The sequence below is a fragment of the Pan paniscus genome, chromosome 20, assembly GCF_029289425.2.
Source record: "Pan paniscus chromosome 20, NHGRI_mPanPan1-v2.0_pri, whole genome shotgun sequence".
NCBI classification, from domain to species: Eukaryota; Metazoa; Chordata; class Mammalia; order Primates; family Hominidae; genus Pan; species Pan paniscus.
The window spans coordinates 7,676,064-7,694,208 of NC_073269.2; the positions used below are offsets into that span (position 1 = coordinate 7,676,064).

General features: G+C 53.6%; 1 protein-coding gene across 10 annotated transcripts in view; it reads left to right on the forward strand.

Annotated features, from left to right (window-relative positions):
• CELF5 (CUGBP Elav-like family member 5) overlaps positions 1-17,714 on the forward strand; it is a 73,104-nt gene extending 55,390 nt beyond the window's left edge. For 3 of the 10 annotated variants that reach the window (XM_055104168.3, XM_055104170.2, XM_055104176.2), the window contains 7 exons: positions 1,510-1,656; positions 2,436-2,577; positions 2,662-2,808; positions 5,227-5,289; positions 6,268-6,351; positions 10,883-11,026; positions 13,987-17,714. In XM_055104168.3, the coding sequence (XP_054960143.1) occupies positions 1,510-1,656; positions 2,436-2,577; positions 2,662-2,808; positions 5,227-5,289; positions 6,268-6,351; positions 10,883-11,026; positions 13,987-14,114 (855 nt within the window). In that variant the 3' untranslated portion in view covers positions 14,115-17,714. Of the gene's footprint in view, positions 1-1,509; positions 1,657-2,435; positions 2,578-2,661; positions 2,809-5,226; positions 5,290-6,267; positions 6,352-10,882; positions 11,027-13,871 lie in introns of all 10 variants that reach the window. The other 7 variants (XM_055104173.2, XM_055104172.2, XM_055104175.2 and 4 more) reach the window with 5 other exon arrangements.
• Positions 17,715-18,145: the final 431 nt, after the last annotated feature.

The following is an 18,145-nucleotide window of genomic DNA, read 5'->3' on the forward strand; positions in this document are numbered from 1 at the left end:
TGGGCCCCTGGCCTCAGGCCTCTCTTTTATTTTTTTGAGACAGAGTCTCGCTCTGTCACCCAGGTTGGAGTGCAATGGGGCAATCTCAGCTCACTGCAATCTCCACCTCCCGAGTTCAAGGGATTCTTTTTCCTCAGCCTCCCAAGTAGCTGGGATTACAGGCACGCGCCACCACACCTGGCTAAATTTTGTATTTGTAGTAGAGACGGGGTTTCACCATGTTGGTCAGGCTGGTCTCGAACTCCTGACCTCAGGTGATCTGCCCACCTTGGCCTCCCAAAATGCTGGGATTACAGGCGTGAGCCACTGTGCCCGGCCACCAGGCTTCTCTTGTTACCGATATCAGGACCTGTTGCAGCGTCCTGACTGCACAGACAGACACTCCCTGGCTCAGCTGCTTCGACTGCCCAGGGCTGCCTGTTGGTGGATTTCAGCCCAGCCCTGTGGCACCTGGACAGCCGTGGAGTGGGACGGCAGTCACATGGGTTTCTGTCTGTGCTCCAGCAAAGCAGGGCCCCCAGTCCCCACCAGTGGCTACTGTCCACTGTCCACTGGGTGGATGGGCCACAGGTTCATCTGCCTGCAAAGGGCACAAAAATCTGGGGCTGGGGCTGGGCGTGGTGGCTGTAATCCCAGCACTTTGGGAGGTCGAGGCGGGCGATCACTTGAGGTCAGGAGTTAGAGACCAGCCTGGCCAACATAGTGAAACCCCGTCTCTACTAAAAATTAAAAAAAATTAGCTGGGCGTGGTGGCGGGCGCCTGTAATCCCAGCTACTCAAGAGGCTGAGGCAGGAGAATCACTTGAACCTGGAAGGCAGAGATTGCAGTGAGCCGAGATCGCGCCATTGCACTCTAGCCTGGACAACAAGAGCGAAACTCCGTCTCAAAACAAAACAAAAAAAATCCGGGTCTGAACTACCTGCTAGCTCCAGGGCATGGAGGTCAGAGTCAGGATCATCTACTTGTCCCGCCTTGTTCCTCTCCTGTGGCTGGAGTCTCACCTGTTCTCAGGTGTGGGTGAGAATTGGAGGCTCACCCATCTGTGCCCCAGTTGTTCCTCTCTGGAGATTGGAGTTTCAGGTGTGGGGTGACAACGGCAGGTTCGTCCACCTGAGCCCACTGTTTTCCTTCGGAAGCTGGTTTCTCACCTGTTCTCAGGTGAGCGGAAGTCATAGGTGCCTGCACCTGTGCCTCCCTGGTCTCCAGCGGCGGGATTCTCCATCTGTTTTGAGTGTGTGGCTGACAGTCAGGGCCCCCACCTGTGCCCCATCACAGCCTCCTAGGCCTGGGCGCTGCACCTGTGCAGATGCTGCTGGGCCCAGGATGCTGATCTCCACGCGGTCCTCACTGTGGCCCCGGCTCCTGGGGTGGGGGCCCGTGGACATGGCTGACAGCCACTGGCATTACACCCCTCACCCAGGAGGCCTGAGCTAACATGAATCCAGGGACCCCAGAGTCCTGGCTACCTCCCAGCCCGTTTCCCTCCCTGCTCGCCGCTGCCCCTGCAGGGAGCCTCCTCCAGCCTGGTGGTCAAGTTCGCCGACACGGACAAGGAGCGGACGCTCCGGCGCATGCAGCAGATGGTGGGCCAGCTGGGCATCCTGACGCCGTCCCTCACACTGCCCTTCAGCCCCTACAGTGCCTACGCCCAGGCTGTGAGTGACCCAGTGACAGCTTCGGGGCTCCGGCTCTGTCTCTCTCAGTCTCTGTCTACTCTGTCAGGGGTTCCTGCCTCTCCCTCCATCTCCCTGGCTCAGGGTCCTCTCCTGGCGTGGCTGAACCCCAACTCCAAATTGAGACCAAGCTCAGACCGAGCCCCTAAATCCAGAAGACTGAGCCCTAATCTCACATTAACACCCAATCTTGGACTGAGCCCCGGAACCTGGCTATGCCCCACATCTAAATTAGGCCCAATTCTGGCTGAACCTCCAAATCCAGACTGATCCCAAACTGAGACCTGACCTGATCAAGCTCCACCCTGGCTGAGACCTGATCCCAAGTTGAGCCCCAGCTCCTGACTGAACCCTGATCCCAGGCTGAGCCTCAATTTCTAGCTAAACCCTCATCCTAGTTGGAGCCTTGATCTCAGTCTGAGCCTCACTTCCTAACTGAGCCTTGATCCTAGATTGAGCCTTAGTCCCAGGCTGAGCCTCACTTTCTAACTGAGCCCTGATCCTAGGCTGAGCCTTGATCCCAGGCTGAGCCCCAATTCCTGACTAGATTGAGCCCTGATCTCAGCCCGAGCCTCACTTCCTAACTGATACCTGCTCCCAGGCTGAGCCTTGATCCCAGTCTGAGCTCCAGTTCTGATCTCAGCCTGAGCCAAGATACCCAGCCTGACCTCCTCATTAGTAACTGGGATACCAAGCCTCCCCTCATAAGCCATGATCTCAGGGCAGATATCACCCCAACTGTGACATGTCTTCACCCCCAGCTCATGCAACAGCAGACAACAGTCCTGTCCACCTCGGGCAGCTACCTGAGTCCCGGCGTGGCCTTCTCACCCTGTCACATCCAGCAGATAGGCGCCGTCAGCCTCAACGGGCTGCCTGCCACACCCATCGCTCCTGCCTCTGGTGAGCCTCCTCCAGGCACCCAAGGATAGGTGGGCAGGGCCGGAGCCAGAACCGGCCTCCCCATGACCCTCTTCCGCTCTGCAGGGCTGCACTCACCCCCGCTGCTGGGCACCACCGCCGTGCCTGGCCTCGTGGCTCCCATCACCAATGGCTTTGCAGGTGTCGTGCCCTTTCCAGGTGGGCACCCTGCCCTGGAAACCGTCTATGCCAATGGCCTTGTGCCCTACCCAGGTAAATTGGGGTCGTCCTCTGGGGCCTAGGAGAGTGGTGGGGAATAAAGATGGTGTTTCTGGAACAAGTATGAGTCCCTACGTCACAGTGCCCAGGGAACAGAAGGGCAGGAAAAAGGGTGTCTCCGCTGAGCAGATAAAAGCTGTGGACACAGGAAGGGAGGCCGTGGCAGGGTAATAACACATTAAAACGGTGCATCTGGATGTTTCTGAGCTTAAATTCCAGTTCAGTGACCCTGGATGGGCTCTTTATGTCCCTGAGCCTCAGTTTGCTCATCTGGAAAATGGGGCAGATAACATCAGTAGCCTCAGGGGGTTGCATTGACAATTTAATCTGTGTGCAAAAGGCTTCACACAGCGTCTCACTCTGTCGCCCAGGCTGCATTGCAGTGGCACAATCTTGGCTGACTGTAACCTCCGCTTCCCAGGTTCAAGTGATTCTCCTGCCTCAGCCTCCCAAGTAGCTGGGATTACAGGCGCATGCCACCATGCCCGGCTAATTTTTGTAGTTTTAGTAGAGATGGGGTTTCACCATGTTGGCCAGGCTCGTCTCGAACTCCTGACCTCAGGTGATTCACCTACTGCGCCCAGCCCATAAATCTTAATTATTCATCTGTGTCATTTGGGGAGATATCAATGCCTGGATTCATTCATTTATCCGTTCAGTACAGAATGAATGACCCACTGATTTAGGCTGCACCTGCTTTCATGAAGCAGAGGTCCTTCCTTTCTCTACGCTACACCTACAATTTTAGGGCAAACATCTTCCAACATCTAATTTATGTGAAGTAAGTTATCTGTCTTTCCACCATGTAGGAGAATTTGTTTCTAACTTTTTATTTTTTTAATTATTTTTATTTATTTAGTTTTAGAGACAGTGTCTCACTGTGTCACTCAGGCTGGAGTGCAGTGGTGTCGTCGCAGCTCACTGCAGCCTCCATCTCTGGGGCTTAAGCAATCCTCCCACCTCAGCCTTCCTTGTAGCTGGGACTACAAGCATGCGCCATCATGCCCGGCTAATTTTTAAATTTTTGTACAGACGGGATCTTGCTATGTTGCCCAGGCTGGCCTCAAATTCATGGGCTCAAGCAATCCACCCACCTCGGCCTCCCAAAGTGCCGGGATTATAGGTGTGAGCCACTGCGACTGGCCTTAACATTTTATTTTGAAATGATTGGAGGTTCACAGGGAGTTACCAAAATACCACAGAGCAGTCCCAGGTACCCTTCACACAGCTTCCCTGATGCCAGCAGCTTATCTAATCATAGGTCACTGTCAAACCCAGGAAACTAACACTGGCACCATACAATTAATTCAACTCCAGACGGTATTCAAATTTCACCATTTATTTATTTAGCGACAGAGTCTCACTGTCGCCCAGGCTGGAGTGCAGTGGCGTGATCATAGCTCACTGCAGCCTTGAACTCTCGAACTCCTGGGCTGAAGCGATCCTCTCACCTCTCACCTCAGCCTCCCAAGTCACTGAGACTACAGGCACATGCCATTATGTTTGGCTAATTTTCGATTTTATTTTATTTTTTAAGAAATGAGGGTCTTGCTATGTTGCCCAAGCTGGTCTCAAACTCCTGGGCTCAAGCGATCCTCCTTCCTCGGCCTCCCAAAGTGTTGGGATCACAAGTGTGAGCCACCACACCCAGCTGATTTCACGACTTTTTGTATGCACTCTGTGCACGTGTGTGTGTGTGTGTGTGTGCAGGGGTGGTTAATTGCCATTTTATCACAGATGCAGACTTGTGGATCTCCCACAGTGAAGATACAGAACTGCTTCTTGCCCACAAAGTGAACTCCTTCCTGCCACCCCTTTGAAGTCACAGTCACCACCACTATCCCCTGCCCTCCAGCACACTCTCCATTCGAGCAGAATTGTTTGGTTGAATTTTTCCCCAGAATCATCAGCTTTGGTGGCCTGGACAACTTCTTCCCTCCCCCTCCCCCTTTCCCTAGCGGTAGCAGGAAGGCTACGGCTAGATGGGGGAGCTACAGGGTGTCTGATGAGCAAACTCATGTGGAGAGGGAGACGGGGCAGGGGATGGGGGCAGGTGGTGATTTGAGGTGGAGGCTGAAATCCTGGTGAATCCAGGGAGTAGAGAGGAGTGAAGGGTCCCCCTTGGGAGGCAACGGGGTCAGGATAGGGAGAGGGAGATGGGGACGATGGTGATCTCTCTCTGGAGTTCGACAAACCCGGATTCCAGTTCAGCTTCTGCCATTTGCTATCTGAGTGGCCCTGTGCAAGTGGCTTCACCTTCCTCGGCCTCAGCTTCCTGGTCCTACAGAGGGTTTAGCACAGAGGAGAAGCTGGGTGGGGTGTTTGTTGCTGTCCTTCCGGCTCTTAAGGATCGGGGGTGGATGGAAGACTTCTGCTGCTCCCGCCCCACTCAGCCCCTCTGTCTGCCCGCAGCTCAGAGCCCGACTGTGGCCGAGACACTGCATCCTGCCTTCTCCGGAGTCCAGCAGTACACAGGTAGGAGGCAGCCCGCGTGTCCGCGCTGGGCCCTGGCCCCGCCCCCGCCTAGGGCCCCGCCCCCCAGGGCCCGCCCCGGACGTGTCGTTCTTCTGTGCCTAGCCGCGCCTCCTACCTCTGGCCCCGCCCCTCAGGGCCCACCCTTTGCCCCTTGTCCTGTATTCAACCCCGGGCCCTGTTACTGGTCCCACCCCACCACCACCTATACCCGCAAACAGGACCTTCCCTTGTCCTGTAAGGACAGCGCTTACCCATGGCCTTACCCTCTCATGTTCTGTGTTGGGGAGAGGGAATTCCCCTTGACCACGTCTCTAGCTCTGACCCAACCCCAGCTCTCGGCCCTGCCCCTTACCCTCCCTCCTGCAGCTCCTAGCCCCGCCCCTCACTTCCTGCCTTTACTCTGACCACGCCTCTCTGATAAAGCCCCGCCCCCACCTCGGGCTCTACTTCTTAAGGCCTGGCTGTGACCCCGCCCTCTGCTGCGGCCCCGCCCCTTAACTCATGGTCCTGCCCACATAGCCCTCCATCAAGTGACGGCCCCGCCCCACTCATGCCGTTCATCCCAGTCTTGCCCCCGCCCTCCACTGTGACCCCACCCCTCAAGCAATGGTCCCGCCCACTCTGGACTGTCCTGTAGCCTTGGCCCCGCCCTCTACTGTGGCCCAACCCCTATACCCCTCCCCTCACGCCATGGGGTCCGCCCCCACCCCCCCATCCCCGCCCCGTCTCGGTATTGGCCCTGCCCTCCACCATGGCCCCGCCCCTCAGGCAATATCCCCGCCCCATTTCGTCTGTGATCTTGGCCCCGCCCTCTGGCCTGGCCCCGCCCCCAAACCCTCCCCTCAAAGGCCATGATCACACCCGCTCCTGCCTTGGCCCCACCCTCTTATGGCCCCGCCCCCTCCCCGCCCAGCGGCCCAGGCCGCCCACGTGGCCTCACGCCCCTCCTCGCCCTGTGTCTCGCTCCGGTCTCCGCAGCCATGTACCCCACCGCGGCCATCACGCCCATCGCGCACAGCGTCCCCCAGCCGCCGCCCCTCCTGCAGCAGCAGCAGCGAGAAGGTGAGGCGGCCGTGACCTCCCCTGGGCGCCAGCCCCGCCCTCTGCCCGCCCTGTCCACCTGCAGGCTCCGTGCCTGGCCCGGGCCTCTGGGACCCGCGGGGCTGAGAGTGCGGCCTGGGGGCTGGACAGGCCAGAGTTGAGTCCCGGTGCAGCCGCTGACCCCTGGGAATCTCCCTCTCTGTTTCCTCCTCCGAAAAGAGACCCATGCTCGCCCCGACCCCGTAGGAATAGCAGTGACTTCCTACCAGCCCTCTCCAGAACCAAGAGTGATTCTCTGGATTTTTTGGAAAGGAAACCCTTTTTGAGGCTGGGGCATGGCACGATGAGGTATCAGGTAATGAGGCCTCCCCAGTAAAGCCAAGGCTGTCGAAGGAGGGAGGGATTCGATTCTGGAGTCTGACAGTCAGGGTTCAAATCCATACAGTTCTTGCCATGTGCGGTAGATCCCGCCTGTAATTACATAGTGTTTTGGGGGCCGAGGTGGGAGGATCACTTGAGCCCAGGAGTCCAAGACCAGCCTGGCTTAGCAAGACCCCATGTCTGCAAAAAAATTAAAAATTGGCCAGGTGTAGTGGTGTGCACCTGTAGTCCCAGCTACTCAGGAGGCTGGAGCAGGAGGATCACTGAGCCCAGGAGGTCAAGGCTTCAGTGAGCTACTGTCTCCCCACTGGACTCCAGCCTGGGTGAGAGAGCAAGACTCCATCTCAAAAAAAAAAAAAAAAAAAAAAGGCCGGGCGCGGTGGCTCACGCCTGTAATCCCAGCACTTTGGGAGGCCAGGGCGGGCGGATCACAAGGTCAGGAGATCGAGACCATCCTGGCTAACACGGGGAAACCCTGTCTCTACTAAAAAATAGAAAAAATTAGCTGGGCGTGGTGGCGGGCGCCTGTGGTCCCAGCTACTCGGGAGGCTGAGGCAGGAGAATGGCGTGAACCCAGGAGGCGGAGCTTGCAGTGAGCCGAGATCGCACCACTGCACTCCAGCCTGGGCGTCAGAGCAAGACTCTGTCTCAAAAAAAAAAAAAAAAAAGAAAAGAAAAGAAAAGAAAAGAAAAGAAAAAAATCCCAAGCTGGTAACAACCCAAGTGTTCATCAGCAGGTAAATGGATAAATAAATTAGGATGGAGCTGCATGATGGAACACTATACAGCAGTGAAAAAGGATAAGTAGCCAATACTCACAACAACATGGAGTAACTTCACAGGCAGAATATTGAGTGAAAGAAGCCAGATACAAAATACTTCACTTAAATGAAGTTTTAAAACAGTAGGCCAATTGAGGTGGCTCATGCCTGTAATCCTAGCATTTTGGGAGGCTAAGGCAGGTGAATTGCCTGAGCTCAGGAGTTCAAGACCAGCCTGGCCAACATGGCGAAACCTTTTCTCTACTAAAAATTCAAAAAATTAGCCGAGCGTGGTGGTGTGTGCCTGTAATCCCAACTACTGGGGAAGCTAAGGCACAAGAATCGCTTAAACCCGGGAGGCAGAGTTTGTAGTGAGTCAAGATGATGCCACTTCACTCCAGTGCGGGTGATAGAGCAAGACTCTGTCTCAAAAAATAATAATAAAAATAAAAATTAAAAAAATATGGTCAGGTGCAGTGGCTCACACCTGTAACCCCAGCACTTTGGGAGACTGAGGTGGGCAGATCAACTGAGGTCAAGAGTTCAAGACCAGCCTGGCCAACATGGTGAAACCCCGTCTCTACTAAAAATACAACAATTAGCCAAGCATGGTGGCGTGTGTCTGTAATCCCAACTATTGGGGAGGCTGAGGCAGGAGAATCTCTTGAACCAGGAGGCGGAGGTTGCAGTGAGCCAAGATTGCGCCACTGCACTCCAGCCTGGGCAACAGAGCAAGACTCCATCTCAAAAATAAATTAATTAATTAAATTAAAAAAATAAAAACAGGGGAAAGCTGGCTGGGTGCAGTGGCTCACGCCTGTAATCCAACACTTTGGGAGGCCAAGGCAGGAGGGTCACTTGAGCCCAGGAGGTCAAGGCCGCAGTGAGCCAAGATCATGCCACTGCACTGCAGCCTGGGCAACAGAGGGAGACCCGGTCTCAAAACAACAACAAACAACAACACCAAAATCAAAAATCTTTATCAGTGACATGTTAAGAGAAAAGAAAGATGGGAACGTAGTAGAAATGGTAGCACTGTTTTCTACATGTTACGTGGTTTAGAAATGCATGAGACTACAATAAATACTGTGCTTGGCCTTGGAGAAGACCTAGAATGTGCACGTGGAAACGGCATTGAAAGGGTTGTTGCATGTGACTGTGAAACGGTGGAGGGAGGGTTGTCTGAAATCAGACAGATAGCATGACCCCGGATGGGGAAGGTGCAGCTCACAGCACACTGGGGGAGCTGTGGGAGGGTGTGTGGCATGCAGCGTGTATTTTCTTCTGAAGGTCAGTGCAGCTGGATGCGGTTTTCAGTGGTCGCCCACAGTTTTGGTGGGGATGAAGCAGTGCACGAACAAATGCAAAATTCGGGTTATGCTCAAAATTGTTCAGTCACATTGGAACAGACTTACATTTCAAGAACAAGCATTGGCTGGGTGCAGTGGCTGACACCTGTAATCCCAGCACTTTGGGAGGCTGAGGCAGGCAGATTGCCTGAGGTTGGGAGTTCGAGACCAGCCTGGACAACATGGCGAAACCCTGTCTTTACTAAAAATACAAAAATTAGCCGGGCGTGGTGACGCATGCCTGTAATCCCAGCTACTCAGGAGGCTGAGGCAGGAGAATCTCTTGAACCTGGGAAGCAGAGGTTGCAATGAGCCAAGATCACGCCATTGCACTCCAGCCTGGGCAACAAAAGCAAAACTCCATCTCAAAACAAACAAACAAACAAAAGAAAAGAAAACAAGCATTGGCCAGGTGCAGTGGCTGACACCTGTAATCCCAGCACTTTGGCAGGGCAAGGCAGAAGGATCGCTTGAGGCCAGGAGTTCAAAGACCAGCCTGGGCAACATAGTGAGACCCCATCTCTACAAAAAAATTAAAAGTTAGCCAGGCATGGTGGTGCGTGCCTGTGGTCCCAGCTACTTGGGAGGCCAAAGTGGGGGGATTGCTTGAACCTAGGAGTTAGAGGCTACAGTGAGCTATGATTGTGCCACTGCAATCCAGCCTGGGTAACAAAGAGACCCTGTCCCTTAAAAAAAAAAATCCATTGCTGGCAAGGGCAGGGATTCCTCTTGTTGTGGGGTGGGAATGGAAGAAGGTCATTTTTAGGTTTGGGATTAGCAGCAGATTTGAGGGACTGTTTAAGGCTTCAGATGAACAAGGTTTTAAATGCTATTGTTATTTATAGTTTTTATATTAGCCATCCATCAGGGATTTGGAGAGGGGACAATTTAGAGGATTATTTGTAACTTAAAAATAATTATTTATGGTTGGTATATTATGTTGTAGTTTAATTATCTGTAGTTTTAGGATATCTGGGACTGGGGACCAGAGAATTATCTTTTTATTTCACCTGATTTTGTTTCTGCATCATCTGAGTTTTGAAAATTATCCAAGGTCTGGGGAGTTATCCCTAGCTGGGGTTTGAGAAAGGGAAATTAAAAAAAATTTTTTTTTGGCTAGACGCAGTGGCTCACCCCTGTAATCCCAGCACCTTGGGAGTCTGAGGAAGGAGGATCGGTTGAGCCCAGGAGTTCCAGATTAGCCTGGGCAACATAGCGAAACCTCTACAAAAATTAGCCAGGCTGGGTGCAGTGGCTCACGCCTGCAATCCCAGCACTTTGGGAGGCCAAGGCGGGCAGATCACTTGAGGTCAGGAGTTCGAGCCCAGCCTGGCCAACATGGTGAAACCCCATCTGTACTAAAAATACAAAAATTATCCCGGCTTGGTGGTGGGCACCTGTAGTCCCAGCTACTTGGGAGGCTGAGGCAGGAGAATTGCTTGAATCCAGGAGGCAGAGGTTGCAGTGAGCCGAGATCGCGCCACTGCACTCCAGCCTGGGTGACAGAGCAAGCCTCCATCTCAAAAAAAAAAAAAAAAAAAAAAAATTAGCAACGCATGGTGGCTGAACACCAGAGTTTTACAAATGAGTTTTATTTTAGAGACATTATTATTATTATTATTGCAAAGATATTACCAAGTTTCCTTATTCTCCACACCCAGCTCATCTGACTTTTGTAAATGATCCAGAGTTTGAAGTTTAGGGAGGGATTTTCTGGAGGGTGGCCTTCCTCGGGGTTCTCAGGTATCTGGGGTCAGAGATTGAGGGTTGATCTGGGCTTTGGGGAGCAGGGGATCCCCTGGGTCTTGTCAGTTATCTGGAGTCTGAGGACCATTTTGGTTCGGAGTAGCCCCGTGTGAAATCGTACGGTGCAGGCAAGGGGTGGGTGTGTCCCGTCTCCCTCCCCAGCCCGTGGCCAGGCCCCTTCTTTCTGGGTGTCTGAGGCACCCCTCTCCCGACAGCTGGAGAAGCCAGATGCGGGCTCCAGACCTGTGCCCCTCCCCCGGGGGGGTTCGCCTCCTCTCCTTGGGGGCTTTATGTCTTTCTCTCCCCCACCTGCAGGTCCCGAGGGCTGTAACCTGTTTATCTACCACCTCCCCCAGGAGTTTGGAGACACGGAGCTGACGCAGATGTTCCTACCCTTCGGCAATATCATTTCCTCCAAGGTGTTTATGGATCGAGCTACCAACCAGAGCAAGTGTTTCGGTGAGTGGCCGCCCGCCGACGCCACCCCTCCCCATCCACCTCCCTCGCCTGCCCCCTGACAGGGAATGGGAGGGTTTTGGTCAGCCTTGGGACAGGGCTGTGCTGAAATAATCACAATCAGAACCAGCCTGTGGCCGGGCACAGTGGATCACGCCTGTGATCCCAGCACTTTGTTTGTTTTGGTTTTGGTTTCTTTTTTTTTTTTTTTTTTGAGACAGAGTCTCGCTCTGTCCCCCAGGCTGGAGTGCAGTGGCACAATCTCGGCTCACTGCAACCTCCGCCTCCCGGGTTCATGCCATTCTCCTGCCTCAGCCTCCTAAGTAGCTGGGACTACAGGCGCCCACCACCACACCCAGCTAATTTTTTTTTTTTTTTTTTTTTTGTATTTTTAAGTAGAGACAGGGTTTCACAGTGTTAGCCAGGAAGGTCTCCATCTCCTGACCTCGTGATCTGCCTGCCTCGGCCTCCCAAACTGCTGGGATTACAGGCGTGATCCACCGCGCCTGGCCAATCCCAGCACTTTGAGAGGCTGAGGTGGGCGGATTGCTTGAGTCCAGGAGTTCAAGACCAGCCTGGGCAACATAATGAGACCCCGTGTTTACAAAAGACAACCTTTTTAATTAGCTGAGCTTAGTGGCGTGTGCCTGTAGTCCCAGCTACTCAGGAGGCTGAGGTGTGAGGACCACTTGAACCCAGGAGTTCAAGACCAGCCTGGGCAACATAGCAAGACCCCATTTCTACAAAAAATACAAAAAAAAAAAAATTAGCCAGGCTTGGTGGTGCACACTGGTAGTCTCAGCTACTTGGGAGATGGAGGTGGGACGATCCCTTGAGTCCGTGAGGTTGAGGCTGCAGTGATCTATGATCACATCACTGCATTCCAGCCCAGACAACACAGCAAGACCCTGTCTCATACAAAAAAACAAAAACGGCCAGGCGTGGTGGCTCACGCCTGTAGTCCCAGAACTTTGGGAGGCTGAGGTGGGCGGATCACGAGGTCAGAAGATCGAGACATCCTGGCTAACACAGTGAAACCCCATCTCTACTAAAAATACAAAAAAATTAGCCAGGCATGGTGGTGGGCGCCTGTAATCCCAGCTACTTAGGAGATTGCAGCAGGAGAATCACTAGAACCCAGGAGGTGGAGGTGGAGGTTGCAGTGAGCCGAGATCGTGCCATTGTACTCCAGCCTGGGCAATAAAGCAAGACTCCGACTCAAAAAAAAAAAAAAAAAAAGAACTGAGGCCTGAATGAGGAGCACCAGGCATGGGAAATCTGGGGGAAGAGTGTCCCAGGCAGAGGGAACAGCCCATGCAAAGACCCCGAGGCAGGACCGCGCCTGACATGTTGGAGGAGCAGTGAGGAGGCCCATGTGGCTGGAGCAGAGTGAGGAGGGGGAGAGAGGGAGGAGGGAGAACATGGAGAGGGGACAGGGGAGGGTGACCAGGGCCTTGTGAGCCTCAGGGAGGACTTCCTTGTACCCAAAGACAGAGGACATTAAGGCTCTGAAAAGGGCTGCAATTTGTCCAAAGTCACACAGCAGGAAAGAGGTAGAAGAACCTGGAGTAGAACCAGACTCTTTTTTTTGTTTTGTTTTTTGGCTTTTTTTGAGGCAGAGCTTCACTCTTGTTGCCCAGGCTGGAGTGCAATTGCACGATCTCAGCTCACCGCAATCTCTGCCTCTCGGGTTCAAGTGATTCTCCTGACTCAGCATCCCGAGTAGCTGGGATGACAGGCACCCGCCATCACGTCTGGCAAATTTTTGTATTTTTAGTAGAAATGGGGTTTCACCATGTTGGCCAGGCTGGTCCCAAACTCCCGACCTCAGGTGATCCACCCGCCTCGGCCTCCCAAAGTGCTGGAATTACAGACGTGAGCCACCACACCCGGCCAAAGACCAGACTCTTAACCTCACACTGTCCTGTTTAAAGGGTCAGCCCTTGACTTTGTTTTTTTTTTTTTTTTGAAATGGAGTCTTGTGCCATCAGTGCGATCTCGGCTCACTGCAAGCTCCATCTCCCAGGCTCAAGCGATTCTCCTGCCTCAGCCTCCTGAGTAGCTGGGATTACAGGTGGACACTACCATGCGTAGCTAATTTTTGTATTTTTAGTAGAGACGGGGTTTGACCATGTTGGCCAGGCTGGTCTCAAACTCCTGACCTCAGGTGATCTGCCCGTCTTGGCCTCCCAAGGTGCTGGGATTACAGGCATGAGCCACCACGCCTGGCCATGGGGTGGAATATTTCTGATGGCCTCTGGACAGAGACTGGAGCAGAGGTACTGACAGAGATGGAGAGAAAGAGACAGAGATGAGACAGAAGGAGAGGGAGAGGAAGAAAAGACTCAAGATAGAGAACAAGAGAAAGAGGCGGGGGGGAGAGAAACAGAGACAGTTAGCTGGGCATGGTGGTATGGGCCTGTGGTCCCAGCTACTCAGGAGGCTGAGGCAGGAGCATCTCTTGAGCCAAGGAGGTCGAGGCTGCAGTGAGCTGAGATTGCGCCACTGCACTCCAGCCTGGGTGACAGAGATCCTGTCCCCTCTCCCTTCTGCAAAAAAAAGAGAGAGACAAGGTTGTGGACACACAGTCAGCTGGAGACACAGATCCTGGCTGGACAGAGGGCTTGGAAGGAGGCAGGCATCCTCCTGAGGGAAGGTGGGGAGAAGGTGGCCCTCCAGGACCCTCGGAAGCCCCACCTGGCCCCTATACCAGCTGGGAAGTCTCAGCACAGCCGACCCCAAGATAAGGAGTGAGTGCCCCGTCCTCAGAGGTATACAAGTCCAGAGGTGTCAGAACAAAGCCAGGGCTGCTGTGTGTCCTCCACCACAAACACCCTGGCCTGTGCAGGTGTGCACGCAGGCCTGCTCAGGACCCCGTGAGCCGGGAAGCCAGGGCCACAGCATAGGAACAAGCCGAGGACACCCGCAGCGCCAACCACGGAGGTCCACCCTGGTTTCTGCAGGCTTCGTGAGCTTTGATAACCCGGCCAGCGCCCAGGCAGCCATCCAGGCCATGAACGGCTTCCAGATCGGCATGAAGAGGCTCAAAGTCCAGCTGAAGCGGCCCAAAGACCCGGGACACCCCTACTGACCGCGCCCACAGCCGCCCTGAGGCTGTAGGCATGGCCCAGGTGAGCCGCCAGGCGGCCCCACCCCCGCCCAAGCCCCCCCCCCGTCTTGTCTGAAACCCCCTCCCGCGGCCCACTTCATGCTCCAAACCCTCCCCAGGTGGGGTGATGCTTCGAGAGGCTACAAGAAACCTCCGGGTTGGGTTGGCGGGGACAGAGCTGGATGTAGACACCCCCAATCCCCCTGTGGTTGGGGCTGGAGCAGAGGGTGGGAGTGGGGTAGGGATTGAGGTGAGCCAGGGCCCAGTGAGGTCGGTTAGGGAATCCTTCCCGGAGAAGGCTTTGAGGGCTGAATAGAAGTTCACCTGAGAGGCCAGGTTTGCTCTGGGGGTGGGGGTGCGGTGGGGAGGGGGTTCTGTCCTGTCCTATGAGTCTGTTTTCCCTGCTGAAAACCCAACACCAGACGGAAATGCCAAGTGCCCACCCCAGACCCCAAACCCTAAGGTTGGACCCCAACTCGGAACCAGGAGTGGAGCGTGGAAGGTGGGCACAGTGCTCAGGGCCCAGTCCAGTTGGCACTGACAGCTTCCAGTGTCCCCGCTCCATTTCCACTAGTTCCCCTGGGACAAGCGGCCCCTCACTGGGTGTCATTCCTACCCAATGAGTTGATGGAAAAGTGGGATTCGTGCCCCACCCACCATCATGCAAGAAAAACAAGCAAAACGAAACCCAGACTGTAGTTTGCCATCAGGGCAAACCACTTTCTCAACATTTTTTTGTGGGGGGATGAACAGTAAACCTTGTGGGGCCACTGTGGAAACTTAACCGTGGGTCTCAAACCTTGATGAGCCTCATCTGTAAAATGGGTTCAAGAAAGTCATCTCCCCAGAGACGGCGGAAACGGTCCACCTAGGGAACAGAGTGGGGCATCTTTTCGCAGCCGAGCCCAGAACCCACCACCTAAAGAGTTCTGGATGATTCGTTGTGATTTTTTTTTTTTTTTAAATCACCATCGCTGTCGTCATCAAAGAGTCTCGCCTAGGGCCTGGCACAGAGTAGACGCTCAGTTAGAAGCTGTCTGGCCTTTTCACCTTCTCCCGGGTCAGCACACACAGATTTGGGAGTATTTACCTGCACAGAATGCACCTTCAGGAACTGCCAACCAGAAGCAAAATCCAAAGCTGCTCTCTGCGATCCCTTCACTTTTAACTCTCAGTCTGCACTTTTTTTTTTTTTTTAACTGAGCATCTATTATGTGCTAGGCACTGTCCCAGTGCTCGGGGACGCAGCTGTGAATGAACAGAAACGGGGGATGGAGGACAGGAGAGAAACCCCCTTCACGGGCCTTAGATGGCAGGGGGTGGAGAAGGAGAGACAGAAAATAAACAGAAATATCTGTCCCCAGCTGCCAGAGGAGGAGGAAACGGGCTTGGTGATGGTGACATTAAGTTCTTTGAAAGCTGGGTTTGTTGGCCTCTGAACTCTGGCCTTTGTGGGATCCGTTCTTTTGGAAAAGATGGGAGCCCCTGTGTTCCTAGATCCCAGCCTGGCCAGGTGGAGTAGGGTGGGGAGGTGGTGTCCACCTGTGTGGCCCCGTTCTCACTCCCTAACGCCCGTCCCTTCTCCCCCAGGTGAGGGGCCTTCCCATCCCAGGAGGGTTTTCTGCTTCCAACCGATCCAGGACTTTCCCATAAATTCCAACCGTTCTTTGGACACCAGCCCTTTCCTCCCCTCTTCTCCCCTTGCCCTGCCCCTCTACTGGAGGCCACCTGGAGTGGCGAGGGGCCTTTGGGGTCTGTCCTGGGGCAGGGGCGGTGGGGGGGAGGCTCCTGAATCGGGGACAGAAGTGTTCACACGCCCCCTGCTTTGGGAAACGCTCTCGCTTCTTCCCCACAAAACTTGGTGACTTCCCCAAACTAAATCACACCTTTTCCTATATATATATATATGCATATATATATAGATCTATAGACAGTATATATATATTTTGAGTACGGATCATGGGACCAAACTTTTCCGACTTCCTTCCATCCGAGTAGAGTGACCCTGGGCCGGTCACTCAGCGGGGACACAGGAAGGGCTGAGGTTGGCGGGACCCCAGGCAACACGTATCAGGTGCCCCACCCCCACCCCCACCACCTCCTGGCTGGCACATCCCACCAGGAACCCGCCAATACAATATACCTCCAGGACTTTTGGCACCCCCCCACCACCAATTCTCCAGGGCCGTTGGGCTCTGCCAGCTTCAGTGTCCCTGGTCCCAGCTGCAGCCTCCAGACCCCACCTCGCCCCTTCGTCCCAGAGCCCTGCCCTCCCGGATGGATATAGGTACAACAGAGACGCTCTGGCCTGCCTCAGCCCTTCTCTGCTCCCCTGCCCGAGTCATAGCCTTACTCATGTGACCAATAGCCCTTAGCTTTCCGTCGGAGGGGGGGCGGACAGGGTTGAGGGGAGCCCCCCTGCCCCTCACCACCCCCTCCCAAGGCCAGGCAGCCATCGTCCCTGCCTTCGAATCACCAGCCTCGAATTTAAGGTCTTGTAACCAGGATTGCCAAGCGTAGTGGAAGACCCTACCCGGACCGGCCAAGCACCCCTTTAACTGGAGATGAACTTGATAATGACCTTCATACCTCTACAGAGATTTTTTTTCTTTTTTTCCGGTCTTTCTGAGCAGGTACAAAGAAGAAAAGAGAAGAAAAAGATGGGGGGAAAAATCAAACCACAGTGGATTTTTGTTTCCTAGTTGGGAGTGGGGTGGGGCGGGGGGTCTTTGTGGGGATGCCTCTGTACAGCTGCCCAATCCGCGACATCCACGTGAAAGCACAGAATCAAGTTCGTTTGGACATCCGGCAAGGCCTCTTACCAAATGAGGCGCCAGATAACTTAATAAGCTCAAAAGAAAAAAACATTTAAAAAGAAAAAAAAAAAAAAACCAAGCATTTCCTTTTCTTTCTACCAAAATGTGTTGACTGACCCGGAGGGGGGGCGGTGGGGTGGGGGAAACCACACAGAAAAAAAAAAAAAAGAAAAAAGAAAAAAATAGAAAAGAAAAAAAAAATCTTCTGAACCAACTTGTTTCGATATTCCAGAGTTTGATAATTGTTTCGAGACTCTCCTCTAGCGTGCCTGTGTTCCGTGTGTCCCCGTGTGCAAGTGTGTGCCAACCTGCCTCGAGGGGGCCCCACCCGTGTCCGCGGCGCCCGCCGAGGCCCCCGAGGGCCTGCTTGGGAGTGTGTGCCGGTGTGCAGTTGTACGTGTCTTTCTGGTCCATGTTTACTGGCTGTAAATACCATTTTTATACTCCACATCGCAGACCTGCGTGATTTGTACAATGTACTTTATTTCTGCTACGAGTAATTTCATGAAGTTTCAACTTGCAAACTGACTTTTGGGACAAACCAACACACACACAGAAGAGAAAGCAAAGAACTTGGAACTTTGGGTTGACTTGGTTTGAGTTTTGTGTCAAAGAAGATTTCCTGTGGCTGAAGAGGTTGGTGTTCCTGTTACGTGTTTCAGGTGAGAAGCAGCAAAGCGTCTTAATGTCCAAAACGCCTCTCTTTGGTCTGGAGAAAAAAAAAAAACAACTAAAAATTTATTTAATAAAAGTTTTACTTGCTAAAGGGCTGACTCTTCTCTTTCTTTCCTCTCTCTGTCATCCACCAGACCAAGTGCATCTGGCCCCATCCAGCGCCTGGGCTGGAGAGAAATTCAGGTTTAGGGTGAGGGGTTGAAGGAGGGGATATTCAGAGAAACCAAATGTAGATATAGATACCAGGGGCCAGGCGTGGTGGCTCAAACCTGTAATCCTAGCACTTTGGGAGGCCGAGGCAGGTGGATTGCCTGAGGTTGAGAGTTCGAGACCAGCCTGGCCAACATGGTGAAACCCCATCTCTACTAAAAATACAAAAAAAAAAACAATAACAAAAAAATTAGCCAGGCTTGGTGGCACACACCTGTAATCCCAGCTACTCGGGAGGCTGACGTATGAGAATCACTTGAACCCAGGAGTCAGAGTTTGCAGTGAGCTGACATCGCATCCCTGCACTCCAGC